The 23,818-nt window shown below is 37.5% G+C and overlaps 3 protein-coding genes across 3 annotated transcripts in view; 1 reads left to right on the forward strand and 2 right to left on the reverse strand.

The window, feature by feature from the left end:
* The window catches only part of Adsl (adenylosuccinate lyase), a 341,605-nt gene that overhangs the window by 38,551 nt on the left and 279,236 nt on the right, over positions 1-23,818 (forward strand). The gene's annotated exons all lie outside the window — the stretch shown is intronic.
* LOC139690788 (uncharacterized) lies at positions 3,184-18,382 on the reverse strand. The gene is made up of 4 exons (XM_071588350.1): positions 18,207-18,382; positions 14,965-15,103; positions 12,904-13,068; positions 3,184-3,505 (listed from the first exon to the last, which is right to left on the reverse strand). Exons 1-4 carry the CDS (start codon positions 18,266-18,268, stop codon positions 3,266-3,268), a joined length of 606 nt encoding a protein of 201 aa, XP_071444451.1. The 5' UTR covers positions 18,269-18,382; the 3' UTR covers positions 3,184-3,265.
* Positions 18,540-23,538, reverse strand: LOC139690710 (uncharacterized). Its single transcript, XM_071588221.1, has 4 exons — positions 23,405-23,538; positions 22,942-23,074; positions 21,977-22,138; positions 18,540-20,187 (listed from the first exon to the last, which is right to left on the reverse strand). Exons 1-4 carry the CDS (start codon positions 23,461-23,463, stop codon positions 19,966-19,968), a joined length of 576 nt encoding a protein of 191 aa, XP_071444322.1. The 5' UTR covers positions 23,464-23,538; the 3' UTR covers positions 18,540-19,965.

Here is a 23,818-nt window from a genome sequence, read left to right on the forward strand (position 1 = left end):
TATTACTCGCAGTGGAATTTCAACTACACGTGAGTGTGAGCAATGTATTTACCTGTTCGAAGTAATTATATTTACGATATTTAGTATTTAATTATATATAGACGGCAGAAATCGTTAAGTCGACATATCTCCTGTTTGTGATAGCCATCGCCACGGTGAAGTTAGAAAACCCGCTCTATAAGTACCATGCACGAATCCAATTGGTTGAAGAATGTGTCTGTTGCTCATCATGTGTTTCATGTAAAGGTGTAATGAATGGACTATATTCCGAAGATGCCTGAACCTTATGGATCGAATGATTGATACATTTTGGAATTTTCGAGACACTTTTTTAGTTTTCAGTCTATGGCGTTGCTAGATAAAAACTGAGGACCGAGTTCTGGAATTGGGCGATGCTCCTCGTCCACTGATTCACCGTCGACTTCGCCCTGCTGGTAACGCTGGCCCAGGGTTTCCCACAGGGCGAAGTCGACGGCCGTCCAGGACGCTGACGTAACGACGATGGTTGGATTAGAGGAATCAATGGACATAGACAACGTCGGCCCGGCGTTACCAACATGGCGAAGGGCACCAATAATTAGAAGATATTCAGGAGAAATATTTCGTCATGAGCCGGACCGCAGTAATCAATCCGAAATTCAGTTTTTGATAGATGACGTTGGAGTTCGCTTAACATTAAGCTCAACGACAGGTAAAATTCTAAAACCCAGATTAAGAGAATCATTTCCTTTTCCTGTGCCAGATCTAGTATCCGAAATATCCCACGGCTTGGGTCGAAGCTGAGGGTGCCCTGAGGTATTACTCTGTATTGAATCCGGGGCCTGTGATTAGTAGCCCAGTGCTCTCTACCCACTTAATCGTCTGTCGCGATACTGAAAAGCCTGCATGTCTTATGAATAAAACGAGACGACCGCCACGGTAATCAGCCCGAAGTTTGGTTTTGTAAGGCGAGAGTAGTGCTCCCCTCGTGTATTCAAAGATCATATAATTCAGATTTGTGAAATTCAAAAATTTAGCTTGGGAGTGTCATTTACTTTTTTTTGTGACTGCTACGGACGGTCTCCCGCGACGGCGACGACCGAAGGCTTAACCCGACATTTTAACGCGGACCTTTGAGTCAGTAGGCCAACACCCTAATCCCTAGGATTCCACAGCCCCTAATAACGGCAGGCATTACTTAGGATAACATCCTTATCCAGAATTTAATGTACCCATTCAAATTGCGATTCAATAAATAATGAATCAATTAGCGCTTTTTTTAATGCATCTCCTGGTCCAAACGGGTCTATCATGTTTGATTACTCACTGTCGGAAATAGATGGGATCGCAGCCGCCAAACAATAAGATACGCAGAAGTGATGCTCACAGCTTTGCATCCGCCCACTCGCCAAAGATCAGGAGGTTGGCGCGTAAACAGACGGTGACGTAGTGGTGACTCATGAGCCGTACTTCCACGGAAAGGCAAGGTCACTCGTCATTCCAGGTCGGGTCTGAGTCGGAGGAATCTAAGGCGAGATTATATCTTCCTAAGCGGAATGTAATCCCATCTTATTATATTTCCACATGAATATCAATCGTAAAAGTATGCCTGAGAAATAATTATTTCTCGCTCTGCGAACCTCTGAAACGCGCAACAATCAACGGTTTTAATAATAGATACGCATTAAAATAGGCTTCACTGCGATAAGGCTAAAGTTTGCCGTAGTTGTTGGATAGTATTTAGGAAGATGTAATTTTAGTGATACTGCATTTAATTATTGGTCAATATACAGTTTAATGTAGTTTCCTCGTATGCTTATGCTCTTAATAAAGAGACAGTATTTTGAAATAACAAATTTCTTCATTAAATCACGGGTATAATATTCCAAAGAGGTCTTACAAATACTAAATATCAAATAAAGGTAATCTCAATTAGTTCTCTAAAAACTTGATCGTGTTAGTTGAATCGGAGTTCGTATTTTACGGCTGTTGTAAAAAAATCAGTGGAAAAACATTTTTTTGTAAAAAATGAGAATGCAGGTTAAATCAGCAGTCGGTTGATTGCGAAACTGGTTTAATGCCTGTGACGATAAATCTGCGCCGTTTAATCTACATATTCAAAGAATTTAGCCTAAAGCGATGTCAAGGAGGTGAGATAGTTATATCTAATCGGATTAATTACCTCTTTCGGATTCGTAATCTGATGGAACTCTTCGTGTTTCAGGGTTTCCTCGTGAAAATATAAATATGTGATCGAAACGTGAATGCGAGAGCTAGTATTGCAAATTTAGCGGTCGTTTATTAAAACAGGAATGTGTTGCAACTTGCTCTTTTAAGTAAACCCCTTTCGACAACTGATTTATAAAAGTCTTTCAGGTTTCTCTGACTCATTCTCTCGTCGGTTTTTTATGACATTGGTGTCATTCTTAGAATTGCATCATTAGAATTAAAGTAATTTTGTCCAACAAGTTATAATAACCAGCAAACTTTATTTGAAAAGTCGAGGCATTGTCGGTGCGCGATGGATGCGGTACATTCATTACTTTTTGAGTTAGCATCGCCTCGCTCGCTTTCGATTTCAAAACGTTCTACCTGGGGCAACTCAATTCTACCGCACTGCTAATCGAAGTGTGTCTGGCCACAATGATAATCTCATTCTTGTTTTACCCAATTGGATAAATTCATCAAATAATTACTGGAATGGGTCTTAATGGATGGAATAATAAAAAATACCATATATTCATGATCACAGGTCTTTATTTTAGTGGCTCTTTTTATACATCCATCGACATATACGGTAGCTCCCGTATATTTAGATGGATGCTATAACTGTTCTCCTGGTTTCCTTGCAATCACACCTGAAAACTGGAGTTTTACAATTAGTGCGCTGTGTGATGCCCAAAAAGTTTTTTAATGCTACCTTAATTATTAGTCCTACTACGACCTGAAACATTTTTATGCTGATATAAGTATATATATTTACACACACACACACACACACACACACACATATATATATATATATATATATATATATATATATAAACATATGTATATATATAAACATATATATATATATAAACATATATGTATATATATAAACATATATGTATATATATAAACATATGTGTATATATAAACATATATATATATAAACATATATGTATATATATATATACTATATATATATATATATCGACCAGAATTAATTTAATTTCAAAGAGGCGTTGTGACTTCGTCCGTGATGGTGTTAACCGACGTTCATTCATTGTGTTATTTGCTCGTCTCATATGAAGATTCCATTGAGAGATTTATAATAGCTGGCGAAAGTGTCCACATAATAGAGGCTGGCGGCGACGATGTCGAGAATGCCCTCAGCGAGGAGGCAGGCTTTAGCCCTCTCTGGGTTATCTACGAAGTCGGACAGGTTTCCGGGTGGTACGTCCTTGTAAATGGACCAGATGTACAGGCTGAGAACTCCGGTCACGCTGAACAGGACACCGCCGAGAAAACCGAACATCCGGACCTGAAATTCGGGGAATAATCATAGTCTGCTCGCAAAAACCTTCATAGTTATCATACCGGCCGATGAACGTTTTTGAGTCAATTTTGGGGAAAATTTGGACTCAACTGTGGCGGTTGGGACATTTATCAGGTGAGGCAGCTCTTAATTGGGCATTGTGGCTCGACAAACTTGGATGAAAACTTAACTTGTCGGGATGTCTATGAGTAATTCATTTTTTATTTTGTTGTGTGGCATTCGGGGGACAAGTGAATGAAAATTTAGGCTAACAAGGAGGACGTGCTTTAAATTTTCAATTTTCTGTTGTCCCAAGAAAATCATTCCAACACGAGGAGGGAGAATGAGAAAGGCAAGTTTTAGGACTAAGAGAGTTTAAGGAGGTTTATAGAAAGCAAGGATCTAGGTGTATCTCTTTATCTTTATCTGACTTGAGAATATACCATTTGGTAACTATATTTCGTCTCATAATGTGAAGCATTTTAATTGGTGATGGAATTATGATACTATGTAAGAAGTGAGAGCGTATGGCAAGCGAGGCAGGAGGGGGGAAAGAATACGCATGTTGGAATGAAGGGAGGTAGAATGTATGCGGAATTGAGGAACAGATGATTGTGGAGTGAGGTGTCAAATCGTGTCTTGTCAAATAGGGAAGGTTGCGGTGTTGATTCTGTGCCCATCGAAAATCTACCTTAAACGGTAGAACACCAATTAATTAATTTAATTTACAGTGAAAAATGAAAACGACGCATCAGGTTCCGATGAGTGCGGGCATGAGTACAATTTTTGGAATGAGGCAGTCGAACTAAATGGAAAAAGTTATAAATTTTTTGTTGATCAATCGCATTGTGAGTTTTCAATTAATTGGAGTGGTCCAACTGCTGGTCATTTCTTAAGTTCATGCATCACTGATTTGCTGCGTTCTTTTACCGATCTTCTTGAGAATGCCATTCTCGTGCGACTATACACGGACTATCTACAGTTACGGAGTATTAATTTTGTTGTTTTTTCTCTCCTTTCTCTCTCCTTTTGTATGTTCCCCCAAAGATGGTCCTAGAGGGCCAACGCCCAACCCATACCACGCATTGACAAGATACGCTGTTACGGCATTCATTAGCCTCCTAGAGTACAGCTTCGGAAAGACGAATTTCCGACACGCTACATTTTATGCACACTTCATAAAAAGAGAGAGTGGAAAACTAGGATTCTGCAATTAAAGAATTGCCATATATATATATATACTACCTTGATCAAAAAGTTCCCGGAATAACCACCGTGTGGCGCTCCCATCGTTCCGATTTGAGTTCTGTTTTTTTTGTTAAATTGGTACATCTGTTGTTGATATTCCCTTTAAATCTTAGTGTCATAACTTGACATTTGCAAAAGTTACGTAGCCAAGAGTACATCTATCTCTGTGTGTGTTGGCGATTTTTTACAATTGCAGAAATGGATTTAAATTTGCAACAACGAACTTGTATTAAATTTTGCGTAAAAAACGGATTTAGTGGCGCACGGACGTTGGAAATGTTGGAAAAGTGTTTCGGCAACGATTCTCTAAAAAAAGCGGTCGTTTACCAGTGGCACGAGCGGTTCAGAAGTGGTCGTGAGTCAATCGAAGATGATGAACGCAGTGGCAGACCATCGACATCGAAAGTCGGTGAAAAAATTGATAAAGTAAAAGAAATGTTGGTCAATAACCGCAAATTAACCATCAGAGAAATAGCGGAGGACTTGAACATTGCCTATGGATCCGCCCAAGACATTGTGGTTAATGATTTGGGTTTCCGTCGTGTAGCAGCAAAGTTGGTGCCAAAAGACCTCAATTTCATGCAAAAAAGAGACCGTGTTGACGTCGCAAAAGACATGATTTGCGAGGCTGAATCCGATCCCACATTCATCAAAAGGATCATTACTGGAGACGAGACGTGGGTTTATGAGTACGACACGCAATCCAGACATCAGGCAAGTGAATGGCGTTCACCAAATGAGCCGAGACCAAAAAAACCACGTCGTTTTCAGTCAAAAAAGAAGGCAATGCTGACGGTTTTCATGGATTACAACGGTGTAGTGCATCATGAATTTTTGCCAGAAGGCCAGACAGTAAACAAAGAGTATTATTTGGGCGTTATGAGACGTTTGCGTGAAGCAATTCGCCGAAAGAGACCAGAAATGTGGGCAGAAAACTCGTGGATTTTGCACCATGATAACGCACCGTCGCACAGTGCTATCATTATTCGTAATTTTTTGACGAAAAATGCAACAAATACCATCCAACAGCCACCGAATTCACCTGATTTGGCTCCCTGTGACTTCTTTCTGTTCAATCGAGTTAAAAAACCATTACGGGGAACGCGTTTTAGCAGCCGAGAGGAAGTAATGGAAAAATCGCAGGAAGCACTGATGGACATACCGAAAACCGAATATAAAAAATGTTTCGAGGATTGGATCAAGCGCTGGCATAAGTGTGTTGCAGTCGATGGGGATTACTTTGAAGGGGACAATATAGATTTAGATGAATAAACTTGTATTTTTAATTTTCTGAATAAATTCCGGGAACTTTTTGATCAAGGTAGTATGCACTCTGGGCACCTGCAGCTCCACCCAAGATATGCGATTTTTCGGGTACCAGGTATCCTGGGAAACCATAACCGGCACAGGGAAAGGAACTGGCCCCCCTACCCTGATGTGCGAATTTCGCACGCCGTCGGGCTTAGTACTGGGTGAACTCCACCATCACCTACCAAACCGACCTTCGGGTTGATTACTGTGTTTATGGTTTTATATATATATATATATGATTTCGTGTTTGAATGTACATATATATATATATAATTATATATATATATCTATATAATTATATATATATATATATATATATATATATATATATATATATATCTATATATATAAAGGAGAGTGTTTGTTTGTATGTATGTAATTTGTTTACTTTTTTTCTGCCATAGAAACAGCATTTTTCCAACTATGCCAGCAGGATACTTTTGCAAGAACACTATTGTATTCAGAATTGCCGAGATATTATACGTGGAATACATCAAGGAAAGTCTTTTGAATAAGAAAAATGGGCAACTTTGATCCTGAGAATAATATTTATTCATGTGACGCATTGGGCCGAGTCTACACAGTCCATCCTAACAACGCCGAATGTTATTTTTTAAGAATGCTTCTACATACCATTAGAGGACCTCGCTCATTTGCAGAATTAAGAACGGTAAACGGAGAAATATGTGAGACATTCAGAGAAGCTTGCCAGAATTTAGGGTTGCTAGAAGGAGATCAACACTGGGATGACTCATTGCGAGAGGCCAGTTTGATTTCTCTTCCAGGACAAATCCGAATTTTGTTTGCCATCATAATAACCTCCTGTAATCCATATAACCCAAAAACGATATGGGAAAAATATAAAGAATCAATGAGTGAGGATATAATGGCTAAAGTTCGAAGTGAAAATCCTACATTGGATATTACGTTTAACTCCGACATTTTTAATAAAACTTTGATTATTTTGGAGGAAAAGTGTATCACCATGGTTAACAAGATTTTAGTGGAACTCGGTCTTTTTGCACCTGTACAAGATCAACAGGGTGTATTTTAACAAGATTATATACGTGAAACTAGCTACAATGTCTTAGACTTAGAAGCATACATCGCGGATAAAAAGCCACTTCTTAATAAAGATCAGGAATTCGCGTACGAAACAATAATGGGTCAAGTAGATAAACAAGAAGGAGGTATCATTTTTCTTGATGCTGCTGGTGGCACGGGAAAAACATTTTCCATTAATTTAGTTCTCGCTGAAATCAGGGTTCATGGAGAAATTGCTCAAGCCGTTGCATCTTCAGGTATTGCAGCGACATTAATGGAAGGAAGAAGAACAGCCCACTCTGCCATTAAGTTGCCACTTAATATTTCCCGACAAGAAAATCCCACATGTCATATAAATAAAACAAGCGGCCAGGCACAAGTTCTTATAGAATGTAAATTGATAGTATGGGATGAGTGTACGATGGCTCATAAAAAATCTCTTGAGGCCCTCAACGCAACACTTCAAGATCTTAGAGGAAACTGCAGTTTAATGGGAGGAGCTCTGGTACTCCTGTGTGGAGACTTCCATCAAACTCTGCAAGTCATTCCAAAATCGACTCCAGCCGATGAAATTTATGCCTGCTTAAAACATTGTTCTATGGAATCATGTCCAAGAAATTAGCCTTAAACAAAACATGCGAATCCTCTTAAGAGATGGGAATGCTCAAAATTTTGCAAATAAACTTCTGGAGATTGGAGAAGATAGATTAGTTATTGAAGCATCTGGTATGATAAAATTGTCATCAGATTTATGTGTATCGGTGAAAACTGTCCGCGATAAGATACAAGTAGTCTATCCTAACGTTAATCAAAATTATAAAAATTTAGAATGGTTGCGATAAAGAGCCATTCTTGCTCCTAAGAACGATGTTGTTGATGAAATTAACAAGGAGATACTAGCCATGCTGCCAGGAGACGTGATTGAATATAAATCGGTTGATACCGTAGTGGAAGCTGACGAAGCCGTCAATTATCCAACGGAATTCCTAAATTCACTTGATCCAGCTGGATTGCCACAACATCGCCTTATACTTAAAGTAGGATCTCCAATCATTTTATTCCGAAATTTAGATCCACCAAAACTCTGCAATGGGACACGATTGTGTGTGACAAAATTAATGAAAAATATAATCCAGGCAGTCATTTTAACTGGAAAAGGAAAAGGTAAAATAATTTTTATTCCACGGATACCTCTAATCCCAACTGATCTTCCCTTCAACTTTAAAAGATTACAGTTTCCAGTCCGGGTAGCTTTTTCAATTACCATTAATAAATCACAGGGACAGTCTTTAAAGTTTTGTGGTGTTGATCTAAGATCGCCATGTTTTAGCCACGGGCAACTTTATGTTGCTTGCTCCAGAGTAGGTTCGCCTAAAAATTTATATATTCTTTCTCCTGGATATGAAACGAAAAATGTAGTTTATAAACAGGTGTTAAATAAAAAAGATTCTTAAATTTGTATGAAGTAGTGTATTATTGTACTTTATAATTTTTTTTTATTTATGTAGTATATTTATATTATTGTTTCTCCCTAACCCGTGCAAAGCCGGGTATTCAGCTAGTATATATATATATATATATATATATATATACATATATATATATATATATATATATATATATATATATATATATATATATATATATATATATATATATAATGTACATTAAAACATTTTCATGAAATATATAGATAAAAAATACACTATGATTAGCCCATCGGCCAGTACTCATTTTTGATGCCCATTAGCTCAATAGCAAAGGCAATGTATTGCGTGACGGATTTAAGGCAGTAAGCTGGGTTCATAAGAACCGTAATAGATAGCAATGGATGTGCCGGATAATGTGCTGTTATCAGAATTTTCATGTGCTTCGGAAGTACAGGTATAATCTATTTTCTTGCTTCTTAGAAAGTATTTGTCTATAAAAAAATATTTTATGATGACATGTCATCCTCTAACATCTATCTTTATGGCATTCTTCACGTCTCATGGATAATTCCATTTTTAAGGAAGCCATCTAGAAAAAACGCGTCCACTGCAACGTTGCTCTTTCCCGAAGTAATGCTTGATCATCTGCACACTTCACTGTCTTTTTTTCTTTCTCGTCCCACCATGAAAACTCTTCCTTTTTTCATAAGGCCTCATCAGTGAGCTCTTCAATATCAAAATTGAAGTTTGCCTGGTCTGCCCTTGTATGACACCCTTTCAATACTTATCCTATCTGTCTCATAATTTCATGCTCTTACCACCAATGTCTGTTTTGCGTACTGTATATATACTGTACTGTATATATATATGTATATATATTTAATATATATACATACTATATATACTATACACTATTCTATACACTATACTATCATACTATATATATATATATATATATATATATATATATATATGTGTGTGTATGTATGTATGTATGTATGTACATTCAAACACGAAATCCCACCAAACGGCGAACAAATACTCATTTCTATAGCAACAGATATAAGGAAAAGGGATAGGAACACACATAAAGGACGAACACAGGAGAGGTGGGGAAGGCGGAATCAGGCAGATCACGAGAGTAAAAATATTTCCTAGACCGGGATTTGAACTCCGGATCTTTCTACTTGCCGGGCGGAGGCTCTTAGGCTCTTTATATATATATATATATATATATATATATATATATATATATATATATATATATATATATATATATGAGAGATAGAGAGGATGAGGTTTGGCATGGGAACCAGTGTTCCTCTCGCACCTCAGTTATACCTCTTGGTGTGAACAAATAAACATAAACAGAACAGTATTCGTTCCGTAGTGTCAGTACGAGGGTGCCTAATCCGCGTGTTTAGCCCTAATGCGCCGATTTAGCAGTTTCAGTGGTGTGCACATGATTTTCCAGAAGTGCTTTCATAAATTCTCCTTAGGGAATGGATTTCAACTTGCTTCTCTCATCACCCGCGATCACTTGTCCTCTATCCACGTTTCCTGTTGGCCTAACGTTCGTCAAATTCGAGCACACGACTTGTTCCTCTTGTGTCTGTCCGCATCACTTCATTCATGTTCATGCCTTTTCATATTTTGTTGATTACAGACTTTCAAAAGTCTTTCTCGCCTTCCTTTTCTAATTTATGGAGTAGGTTAATGCTAACTTCGTCCCCATTTGGTAGATTGTGGGAGGACAGTACCCTTATGACAAACCGCTCGATCCCTACGTCAAGTGCATGTACGTATTGTAAAAAATAGCCGCTTACCTGCGTTAGATCTTTCTTCATTTGCTTTATTCAGCCCGCAATGAGTTGCATTTTTTGACCATGATTTGAGCGTTTTTTCTTCTATAATTGGTGACGGAGATCTCTTTCTGTTTTCATTGTCGCCGATGATAAATTCAAGTGGAAATGGAGATAGAAGCCATTTGCACATAAATGCAGTTGTTTTTACAACGTTTTACGGCGTGATTGGGTCCGAAACTAATGTAGTCCTCGATGCCATAGAAGGGGAATTAAGATTTTTCAGCTAATTGGGCGGATATGATGATTTTCGATATTAAAGTTATGATGAAATGATTTTCTTCGAATTCAATTCCCTTGAAAATCAAAAGAAATTTCAAGTGAAAAATTAAGTTGTACATTCACTTGTCGCGAATGGATTATATCAGATTCTCGATAGTGTGATAGTTATACTATTGTTTTATTTCTACTAATGTCTTCTTTCTACTAATGTCATGATATTTGAAAAATAATTCCCAACCTTTCCTAATTGGTACCTGACCTTAATTCTATTTATTTGAACTAGTGCGTGAAATAATTATATGGTAATATACCGTTTAGGTAGGACTTGGAAGGACCCAAGCTTAAATAAACCCCTAAATTTCTTAGCCTCACCCAAAAGACACCCCACACCACTGCAAACCGTTCTTCAATTCCGCATTAATTCCACCTTCGATCATTCCGTCCGACATTTCTTTTCTTCCTCGCTTACCTAGCGGCCTCCCCTTTTACACATTCTTCAGTATTCCACCGCCTATTCAAATGATCTTCATCCACCTTTCCTGCCTCCTTCGGACTTCTCCCAACAATCCTCTCTCCTCCCACACCACGCCTAGTGCTTCATCGTTTGTTTACCTTTCGTCCATCTTACTTCTCCCATCCTTCTCCACGTACAGATCTCAAAATCCTGCAATTCAGGCCTATCAGCTTGCTTAATTTTCACAAAACCATACTCTGTAGAAAATATTTCTGAATCGATGCCCCCCTCTTGTGAAAGTTCAATTGCCTGATGCAATTTTTCTTCTTATTCCTCCATTACTTTGAGCATTTGGGCCTATATCACTTCCATTATAGGTTAACTGTTCCACCTGTTCTAGTTGACCTCCTATTGTAACGCCGAACTTAGTGTTCATCTCTCGTAAACCTCGTAGCTTTTGTTTTGTTAACATTCATCTTCGTCCCATACCTGTCACGATGATTTTCAAACGCACCCAGCAATCGTTGCAACCCATTGGCTGACTGACTAACTAAAAAGCTTGACCATCTGCAAACCTAACCGATTTTATGAATTCCCACTGATTTTATTTCCTAGTTCCCATGCTTCTTTTACAAGTTCCTCCGGGTATACGTTGAAAATCACGGGTGATAACACATCCTTGTTTTACCCATCTTTCGAACACTACCTGACTTATGATTCTGACTCTCCATCCACTTCTCGCACCCGGACAGTCTGGTAAATATTCAGTACCTAGACCTAAGCTATTCTCATCTACGTCCTATTCTCTATGTCTAAACGCGCCGGTCTTTTATGACCATTCCATGCCATTTAGATACTCAATGCATTCTTTCCATCTCTCTTTAACATTTCCTGGGTCAAGTGATAATTTTACTGACGTGTCTTTAGTTGTGTTCACGGTTTTTTTCCGTTTTTTTTCCTGATGTATCTTTTACCTTTTTGTGCAGCTCACCCGGTTCACCCTTCCCTTGTACGTAAGCTTTCAATGTCCTCGCACTGCGTCCTTCACGAAGCTTCTTTAGCCCTGTTAGTTTCGCGTCTCAGTTTATTATTCAACACTTTGTGCTTCCTTTTACCTTATTCTGTGTGTTTACATTCTTTAATTTCCTTCTCTGGTGCATCGTACTAATTGTCTAGTCAATGTCTGTTTTTTCTTTGTCCTTGTCCTATTAACTGTCCTCTTGTTTCGTTTGCGGCTTTCCTCATTCCCTTTTTGAGGTTTTCCCATCTTTGTACTAATTTACCCGTCCCCCTGTCATCAATGCACGAAATAGCATTCCGTTATTTATATTGATAATTTAATAATTTATTGGGAATTAATTAATGAAAAGATGCGTTATTACAGTACAATTCATGCAGTACCTTTACCCCTCTTCGTGTTGAAATGTGTCTCAAGTACAATGTACATGTTATACAGAGCTAATGGCGCCATTAGTTAGAAGAAGGAAACTTCGGATCGGGGTCGTCCTTTATGAGCGAATTTGTTCCTTGTGATCTTTGAACTTGTGCCTTTAATTTGTGAATAAAATCTCCTCTATCTTTTTCATACTTGGTGAACTGTAGTCACCGCGACAAAAGATTTAGGTTCATTTTTATTTACTTGTTTATACTTCTGATATGTAAAATATTATACTGTATGTAAATATATATGTACATTTTGTACTTCTTATATAGGCTGTGTTAAGTTGCGGAGATGTCATATCTGATGAGTTTTCAGATCTTCAGCTTAATTCTCTCCGAACAATAAACTGTTTAAATACATTATAGAATATAGTGACATTAAAACATGCTTACCAACATCTCTGGCATTTTCTCTTTCATGGCATAGCTCACAATAACGACGGAATTAATGAGTATGTAGGCGAAGAATACAACGTATGGTAGTGCTCTCGCTGTCATGGAGTGCTTATTGAGTTCATTCCCTCGTGTGTAGAGTCCTGCACAAATGATGGCGATCGCCTGTAAACGAGACACAAGGTAATAATTAAGTCGTTCTTATGTCAATACAGTAAAATAGACAATATTGTCTCTCTAGTTTCCCTGAATAGCTTAGTCAAATCTCTATATAAGTTCACAGCCACCCAGGGCACCATTGCCATGAATTTAAAATTTTAACAGCTACCCCACAGTGTGAGGCGCGTCTCTCTTAATAGGTGCGATTTCTGAATGAGCATCAAGTGAATAAAATAAAAGGTGCTCTCCAGTGTATGGAACACTTTTCCATTTCTCAAGAGAGACCAGAATCAAAATTTTCTTCGATAACCATTGACACATAATTTGAATGAAAGTGCAAACAGAAATTCCTCAAGTTTCTCATAAATTCTCGTTTGCCAAACATATAAAAAAAATTAAAAGTCAACTTATTAAGGCCATAAGTTATACATTAAGACTATTAGTTAGGTCAGTCATGGGTAATCCAAAATCATCAAATTGCAGCCAAGTGGGTTAATTTATTCTATGCAGTGAGTTCAATTCCTCTTTCGAGCGAAAGTAACTCAGCAGTCATAAGTCAGCATAATACTCGGATAAGTCAATGCTCAGGATTGGCCAAGCTCTTCCTATGGAAAACTAAGTAATTCACTCATTATATTTTTTAAATAAATTAATGTCCCAAAAAGAGGCATACATATGACAGAAATATTCGTTTGTATTGTGTGATTAAATGCATAAGAGTAACTAGCGACAGTGGGCAGCGCTATCATCGTTGACTTGGCTTTATTGTTTCCAATTCTGTGGAAGAAGCAGTGCATCTTGAGACGTGTTTCAAGTGATATCATTAATTCCCAATCTTTCTTCAGCGGTTTTACTTGCTCGTACGTTGCATTTCATACCAAATGCTGTCATTGGTGTCTCAGCTTTCTTTTATTTTCACATGAATTTCGTTCTAATTGGATGTAAAACTCAAATCTGGATACGGAAATCTTTGTGACCCTAAGTATAATAATGCATGCTTTAAAACCTGCGTAGCTCTTTGGTTCGATTCGTTCACTGTTCATGTCACTCACCAGCTATCCACGCTGTTGGTACTGATGATGACTGAGTTTTTGGCGCTTCTGTGGGGAATGGACCTCGAAGGAATCAATCTGTCGCTTTGTAAACCGAGTTCGGAGAATGTTAGTGCCCGTAATGCAAACGTTAGCTGACATATGGCTCATAATGAGCATTAATTTGTCTTCCCTAAAGAGTGCAAAACTGGGCACATTGGCGAAATCAAATGTGAATTATGTGATGTCTTCAGTTTAGAAAGCGACTTGGGATTGAGATGAAGCGAGTATGATGAAACGTGAAATTATTCTGGTGGAGAATGAGGAATCTAATTTAAATTGATACAGTACGGTCGTACCTGTTTTTATGGATTGAGACAGTTTTAATAAATGTGCCATAAAATAAACGGAAACCATGGGCAAATAACAAGATGATAGATAAAGAACTGTGAGAAATCGATCTTGGTGTTAGTTGACTCTAGCGAAAGGCACCAAGAGATACACTCTGTGGAAAACTACCAGACAATTCTTTTACTAAAGTTGTTAGTAAGTAGGCACTTCGCTCTCGTTTTCTTCTCTAATCCATCTCATGCTGTCGATGCGCACTAAACTCAGGATAGATAGTAAAATTAATTGGTTTCATCGACGAATAGGGTCTTAATTCAGTACACATTTTATTCATCAAGACTCAAATCGTAATTGCCGCAGAATTCACGTAAGGCGATGGGTACACTGGACCACATAGTGACACAGCTCATACCATTTGCAATTAATGTCATAGCTTAGGCTGCTAATATGAGCGACAAGTCTCTGGTGCATTTAATGAATGACTCTGGATATCGATGGTGGTATGTTAACATATTTTCATTACCCATTGTGCTATCTTAATGTAGAACGAAGACTTCCATAGCTGATCGTAGTTGAAAGATGGATCCTTCAGATTGGCCGCTGTGACGGCATTCTGAAGTTGGCATGTGCGTAGTATTTTTACACTCGCCAATGAGCTTTCACTGTTTAGAATTAAAAAAAACAAATTAGATGAGTATTTTCATGCTTACATATATCAGGCGTTATTTCAGTAGGTATAATATTTTGAGAACCTGAATTGGGCTGGACAGTGACAGACAGGAGAGTGAGACAGGGTTGCCCGTTATCGCTGGTACTTTTCAACTATCTGCGGAGAATAGTATGTCAAAGGTGGCATTCGAAGGTCTTGAGCTGGGGATAAAATCGGGTGGCGAGGTGGTTAAGTCAGTTAGGTTTGCGTATTGGTTGTACCTTAGGTTTGCAGATGATAAAGAAATAGTTAGACGGACCGCTATCGGATTGTGGTTGTTATTGAGTGCTTAACAGGAAAAACACGAGAGGTATGGGATGAAGATTCACCAATAGAAAACAGAAGTAATGTTTCTCTAGAAGTAGTAGGCTAAATTAAAAATTGAAAGGAGGAGGATCTAAACTGGAGCAATTGGAGAAGGTAATGTATTTGGGCATTATTATAGGGGGAAATGGGCGCAGTGTAGTGTACATTGGGGGAGAGTGGCGTTAGTGAAAGAAACGTTTACTAGAAAAGAATTGACGGAGATGAGTAAAGATTCGAAGAAAATATTAGTGAAGATAATAGAAGAGGATGAGTTCAAATTGGAGTCTTTTGAGTTGTAGGCGCGGCGAAGACTATAGGGGATAAGTTGGACGTAAGAGAGGTAAACAAACGCTTTGAGATTTAAATATGGTGGGCGAAGAGAGTAAAGAAGAGCTGGAGGAAGTTAGAATAAGACAGGGAAAGTGGGCGGGGAAATATTGAAAAAGTATTGGGATGTAGAAGGGCGTGATTGAAAGGAGAAGGGTTGGGTAAGTGGGGTAGCGGGAAGAAGAGAATAGTCTTTTTAGACAGCATGTATGTGCGTAGAAGTTATGCCGAAATAATTTAGGGCCCGATGTAGGAGAAACGATAGGATTTTCTCGTGATAAGATGTCTTCAGGGACCATCGAAAACCTACATAATTAGGTAGAATACCTTGACTGAAAAATGAATGGAAATGATTTGAAGTGGGGGGTGGGGAGTTTGCAAAATAAACGAACGGCCTTTAAAAGAATTTCGTTCTCATGATAATGAGCCAGAATGTAGTTATTTAAAAGGGAAACGGTGTGTGTGGTTTTTTTTCAATTTTCACAATATAATACTGGAACTATTAATTGGAGTGGCCACAAGAATTTCAACAACGGCTCGGAATTATCAACTACCAAAACTATTTAGTAAATTTATGAATTGTTGAAGGATGAAGTGGGCTATTCACTTGCACAACGCAGTTCGAAAGTCATATGGTTGGCATTTTCTCGAATTCGCCTAAAAAATGCAATGAATTTTGGCGTAAGCATCACGTGAGTACTGTAGTAGATGTTTATAAACTTAAACTAGTGTTCAAGATTAATTAACTCTACGTGGACCAGAATACGTGATAAAGTATATCCATTAATTGGAATAGAAATAAATCTTGAAGAATTAGGCATAAATCCACGCAAAAAATGTTTTGAATCACTCTCGTAAGATTGATGACTCAAGAAATTACGTGTAAATGCGGTTGTGAGCAGTCATGGGTGACTGCCGGCCAACATCAAGGCGAGTTCATGAAGTGAAATTTTCTCCCAAGGTCGCCGATCGCTTTCAAACTAGTTCCCGTTTTTTGCGCAGTGGCACGACTGTCGAGATTATGAAGTCCGTCGCAAAAGTTTACAGAAATTAAAATAGAAAAGGGATACGAAATACTTAGGCCGCACCTCTAAAACTATTATATAAATATTTCATAATTTGGAGTAAAATTTCTTATTCAATTAAAATACTGTTTAGTTTACTATATGTCGTCTGATTTAAATACGCGCGAGCATGTCGCGAAGTATTATAAATTCCCGTGGATTTCCAAAGTTTCAATGATTAACTTACGTTATCTTTTTACTAATCGTGAATTTCCAATGAAAATATCAATGGGAAAGATGATAATGGCCGTTGTTTACTTTCGGTATTCATTACATTGACTGATATTTTGTCACGTAATAATGAATTATGGAGAGGTGTTACGCTTAGCTTTTGAGCTTTTTGATTTACTCAGTGGTTGACGATAACAAAAGTGAGTGAATTTACTACATGAGAAAAATTTACTTATTTCATGTTGAGAAAGGTAGATGTGAAAGATGACAATCAGATCACATGTGAAATTAATTATAATTTACAATTATATTTTATATAAAAGTTAGATTTCCGTATAACTTTTCTGTTGAAAGTTAGGACTTATCCTGTGCCTTAGTTTCTTGTTCCACCTACAAATGCTTGTTTATCTGTTGGTACTGCAATATGTTTTTCAAGAAATAGGAAAGTTAATCTTAGCATTAAAATAAGGGGGAATAATCAAGGGCAGACGGGATGCTTCGAATATGTTTGCAATTTTTGGGCTTAAATTGGCCCAAGGATATCTGTAATAAAAAAGTTTAAAAACGCAAACATGCAAATATGAGGACATTGATCTCAAGTAATGCATAGATCTGTGAAGACTGAAATGGTATTTTATGGTTCCTAAATTTGAATGAAAGGATGAGTATAGGTGGTAGGTTTTTGAATGGTGGTTGCAGAGAAAAATCGAGAAAATGAACTGTAAAGAGGTACATTAGCGTGGTTTTACTGTGTATGTTTGTAGATTAGAAGTAATTATTAGTGACAAATAAATGAATATGCGTATCGGAGCACGTCACGAAAGAGTATTGAGAGTTTTAGGGTCTGAAGTACATACTGAGACGACATGGGGCACAGGGATGCAGGGGAAATAATATTTGAATGTTCACCTGTACTTACTTTTCACAGAGGTACGGTGGTATAAATTAGCAGGAAATCTATTTTGCTTCCTTAAAGTAATCAATCGGTGGAAGTTTCATTATGTAGCAATGAAACTTCCGGTCCGGTCACCTAAACATGGGGATGTATTTAAATAGACTTGTGTTTTTTTTTAACCCCTTGTTTTCGTGCCCTAACGACCACTGCCCGTTGGACCACTAGTTGGAACGAACATAAGTTCCTAAGTAAGAATAATTTAAACGAAAAAAGCTGGACTTCTAAACACTTACCTTGGTATGCGACTTATCTCACGGGTTGTCCCCGACCGCGGAAGGGATCCCGTTTCCACCATGCTACTTGCTGCTCCGTACCGTGGAAAAAATTCTAGCAATGAGGTCGGGAAGAGATTGAAGAATGTTATGCATTCGATGTAAATGACAGTCGACCGTTGAAGCGTTTCCTCTTCGACGACTGCTTCGAGAGCTCCTTTGGAAAGGAAGTCGTTCTTGTATCAAAAGGGAGAACCACATCCTCGCTAATTTTAATCAACTGTCTGTGCAAGATAGCGACGTTTCAAACTTCCTTTTACTGCAGTGGTATTTTATTATTTCTTTCCTCAAAATATTGTACAAAAATTATATACAGTGAAAGTTGGCATGAAATATTTACAGTGATAATAAGACGTTATGCTGTGTAACTTCCATAAATATTTCTTCTTGTCTTCATTCGTTTCTTTTCCGACCCGCCAAATTTGAGACTGAAATTGGCTCCATCCTCAGGAGGTCTGGAGATAGTATGTGGGGCATGAAAAAACTGACACGGTATATTGTCCACTTACATGGAAGAATGCATCGCTGTTGGTTCGAAGTATGGGGATGAGTTTAGTAGCCTGATTGAAAATTTGGTGAAGAAATAGTTTTTTGATCATTTTTTAAAGGTATTTAGTTGCAACTGATAAACGCTTGCATGCGTACACACAAACGCCTAATGAACATTGTTGGAAAATGAATTCTTTCGGAACTAGAATTTCATTTTACTTGTAAATGATATTTTTGTCAACACTCAGGTACACAAAGAATGCTTGATCTGTAAGCTGGCAAGAAGTTATGTACTTGTTATTGTGTTGATTTCATTGAGAAACTTCGGTGTATATCCAGTGCTATAATTTTGTAAGCATACGCCGTCTGCCGATATTATTTACGAAAGTTTTTATTTCTTATTAATTTGTATTAATGAGTTCAACCATTAAATTCGTCCAAAATAAATATAAGTTACTGCTCACAAAATTAATACTTAGGTTTCTACAGTTAGTGTCAAATTTGATATAATTGGAAGTTCCTTAGCAATTATTGGGTAAATCAAGGAAAGCACTGGAATATTACTGGTTCAACCCACCGATCACAAATTGTCAGAGCGCAATTTCTTTTACTGGCTGTAATTACTGTTGTGTTTATGAAGTTTTTTTATTTGTTACATTAGAAAAATTTAATAGTTATTATGAAGGCTTCGTTTTGCTCCCGGGAGCTTGCGTCGCGTAGATTGTTTGTGTTGATTGCAGTTTCGATCCCAGTCCTTGAAGTGATTCCACCTGATGACATCTTCAGGGCTGGAAGCGATACTGTTTTCGACCAAATAGGATACAGGACGGAAACTACCGGAAACAGAATGGAGCCTTCAGGTATGAAATAAGTGCTGGTTCAGAAGCAGTTATTTCGTTCTCTAAATGCCACTGCCGCGGGTAGCGTTTCCTAATCGAAGCTACATCGTCTTATCCATTAATTTTCTAAAGCCAGGGATATGAAAATAAAATTGGAACTTACGATGATCACATTTTCAAAATCCCTATCCTATTACGTCACTTGCATGGCACGATGATAGAATTGTATGTGCGTTTCGTCGGAAAATATCATTTCGTCGGTCGAAAAATATTTTCACGTTGCAAACGCATGTCTTTTGATTGTGACTATCTTTCTGTGTAGGGGGACAAAATGTTATTGCTCACACCGCAAGTAAATTATTTTGTTTTTTTTTAATATAAATTGTTGGATTTCATTGGCACAATGCTTTAACCCACACTCGGTAGCTGTAGATTGTGTCGATACAGAATAAAACTGCGTTCATAATGGAGATTATTCCGACAGCTAAGAGAACTTTTCCGCAAAACTGAATTTCTGGTGATATCTCGTCGTACTCTTTCTTGCCCCACGTTTCAATGCTGAGTGCTCCGGCCACGGCGAATAATACCGCACCTAATAGACTCAGCAGTCTAACCTGTGCAGGAAAAGAACGAGTCATTAATAATATTAAATATTTTAGTACATAATGTAATAGAAACATATTCCGGTTTGCTCTTGTACGGCACTGTATTTACCAGAGAGTAAACAGGAAGAAAAATTCCATATTTATCGCCAGGACATCGCATACTTCATAGTAGCGAAATATTCTCTAGCTCCAATCCACACAATACATATACGTAATTGAATGCTTGAAAATACAAATAGGTTATGATATTTAATGGAGTGCTGTGTTTGAAACCTCCTTCATTAATGGGCTACAAAGGCGATATTTTCTCTTCGGCAACTTTTTAAAAATAATCCCATTTTAAAAACTAATATGAGAACCTTATCATTATTTCACATTTTATTTTTATTGACCAAAATTTCGTTTTCCTGAATCCTTAAAAAAAATTTTATTTTACCATCTAGCGATGCATTATGAGAAAGTAACACAGCACCCTCTATGGTAATTCTTTTTTCTACTTATCAGAAACGAAATACTTCCCTTCTGGGAAGTATTTCGTGATTCTTCCAAAAACCTCTGAAGAATCTGTGATTGGTTTTTTCACATTCCAAAGTAGTCCTCGCTGCTCCATACTGCAATTATTGCGTTCTGTTAATATTATATTGATTAGTAAAGGGGACTAGTAACATTGAATCAAAAAAGCTCATATTTGTCCTATTTTGTTTCTATACTCTCGGCTGGGTTAAATGTTTTCCATTTATTTTCAAAACCCCCAAATTTCGTATATGTGTTCTTATTTGGTGACGTAAGTTACAATATTGCTAAAGGATTATTGTACTGTCCACTATTTTTTGCTAACACGTTGGCTTTGAAAAATTGCTTCTTTTTAAATCATATTCTCAATCATTGTTTTGGGAGCAAAAACCGTTGTTTAAGGAATAAAAATCATTATATTTGGTCAACTAAATCTAAATTTCGAATGATGAATTTTTGTGGGGTGTTAAATTAAGTTCTTTGGTTTTTGAAAAGGATTTTTATTGGGAAAAGGAATTTTATTGATGAATACGTATGCTAGCCAGCAGTTTTTGCCATCGTAATCTTATTTTTTTCATACTAATGTGCTCAAAATTGTAAATTACCGCGAAATGTGTATTAATTTCAGTTGATTTTATTTGATTTATCTCGAGGTCTATGCCTTTTTCATGCCGACATTGTCTTTCGCATTCAGAGAGACTGCGGGAGTTTCAGTAACTTTTAACGGAGTCATCCGCTAGTGCGCATTACAATGCAAAAATTTTCAGAGTGTGAAAATCATTGGCACGAACCCGATCGAACGATTCGAACCCTGATGCCTCGATGTCCGGTCGAGTGCTTTAGCCAGTTAAGCTACCGAGACGCCCTCCAACACTCAGGAAATATTTCGGAGTGTAAGAGTTAGCTTAACTGTCTAAATCACTCTATCGGTCATCGAGGGATTCGGGTTTTGAATCCCGGTCAAGGTGAATGACTTTTACACTTTAAAATGTTTGCATTGTCTATCGAAATTCAGAATGAATATCGTCAACTTAGTTTTATTTGATTACCTATCGATAATTTTACCACACTCGTGGAAATAATGGAAGAAATGATTTCGGGCGAAATATCCACAGGATGGACCTGATTCATTGTTTTTTCATGATTATAATCATAAATAATAGTACGTACAAATAGTTTTAATTTTGTCGAGGCTTTCTAATTAGTGTGGTCACAACTTGAAAGAATCCGCAGATTCTGAAATATTTGAACCGTCAGGTGATGACAGGGGAATATAATTCCTTACCACATGACCTGATATTTTTTGTGTCCGGAAAAGGTCGATGATTACTATTATGTTAATGACCATGTAGCTGTAGAAGGTAACGTTAGGCATCACCCGCCGATGTCCAGCCGGCATCACCATAACTCCTTTGTAGTACAGGACTGCACATATCACGGCAAATACCTAGATCAATTGAGAAAAGAGTTAATAACTTCACAAATTTCAGATAGAGTATCTTCAAAATATTCAGCGTTAATTATCGAAATACTTTCTGATTGAATGTGCTGAATGTAGTCACGGAAATCATCCACCCAATGGAAGGTATAACTCGTGAACGATTGGGATATAACTTTGGGGAAGGATTATCATGAATCAGTCTTTTCTTATCTTTGCTGTTATGTGCTAAATTTTATACTGCCTGATAAAAATTATGTAATATTTCAGGGTATTCAATTTCATAGTGTGTTTAAATATTAAGCTTTCAAACTCATGCATGCAAACATTTGATTTTATTGAAGTCGTACCTCAATGCTTAAGCAGTGGGTTACATAATTCCCTACATTTTACTACTTATGATTCGAATTTATTATGTTGTTGGAATGGGTTGCACTTCGATGCGTACTGATGAAACATTGAAAGTTTTTTCTAATATTTCCCATGCATGATTATTTGCTTCTCACTTAGTGTGTTTCTTTGTTTCATTTCATCTTTTTCTCGTGTATGTGAATTAATTGCCGATGTTTTAATATCAAAATCTATTCCGCCATCAAGGACTGTTGTGGAGACAATGGTGGTAGAACGTGAAAGAGGGGAATATCATCGGACCACGTATTATTACTTTTTCGCAATGAAGTCTGCGCTTCAGTGCATATGCATGTGGCGGAGTAGTAATAATCGTTGGGGAGGGGAGCAGATATTATATGTGATTGGACCAAATGTTTTGTTGCGCGTACTTCTATTCCAAAAAAAAAAGAAACAGTACTTACTAGTTCCATTATTTTCATGAACGAGCAGAATACCCGCTGCCTCCCTTGAAGCGGTGGATTTCCATCGAATGATCGTTGAGACTGTAGCCTAGACCTCCGTGAATGTAATTGTTCCGAGCTTTGAGTTTGTCGACTGCGGAAATAAAATGATAATAATTTAAGTTTCTTGGTTTTTTTCTGTTTGTACGGAAATTTCAGCGAGCATGACAATTTGTTAGCGTTGATATTCTACATTTTTAAATATATCTCTTTAAATGCTTCAACAAATTGTCCGTCAAAGGGTTAAAATTATCCGATAACCATATGACGATCGGTGGCCAGTAATGATATATCTCCTTGCGATTTTGAAGTCGTGTTACGCATCAGTATTACTTCAGGACCAATTTTACGTAATGCTGCGTAATTTCTGTATTATATTAGTTTGAATATGATCGCATTGAAATGAAAATTTTAGTACACTTACCTCGGAAGTGGTTTTATCTTTAATTTCAGCTTTGGTGCTTCTTTCTCCTCTTGCATCATGGAATCAGCTATTTTATCTTCCCTTTCCAACTAATAATTGATCGTAATAACGCTGTAACTTCCGTCCACCTTTTGCCGTACTCTCGGTTAAACAGAGGAGGAGTTTGACCAGAGACAAATGAATGCGGCGCTTCGTTTTTATTTTATTTACTCAAAGGGAAGTGTGGCACGACCGCTGCTTCCTTCCTTGTCACACGGAAACAGAGGAAGGGATACACTCTCTTAGGGCAGTGCTTAATTCCATTTTCTATTGTAAATGAAAATGAACAAAGTGAATGCAGTTGCAACCATTTCTGATGCGCAGAGAGAAGTAATTTTGAGTCAGCATCTATTGTCGTCCTGCATTAAATGGTAG

This window comes from Hetaerina americana, unplaced genomic scaffold (assembly GCF_022747635.1).
Source record: "Hetaerina americana unplaced genomic scaffold, ioHetAmer1.1.p SCAF_3, whole genome shotgun sequence".
In the NCBI taxonomy this organism is placed as follows: Eukaryota; Metazoa; Arthropoda; class Insecta; order Odonata; family Calopterygidae; genus Hetaerina; species Hetaerina americana.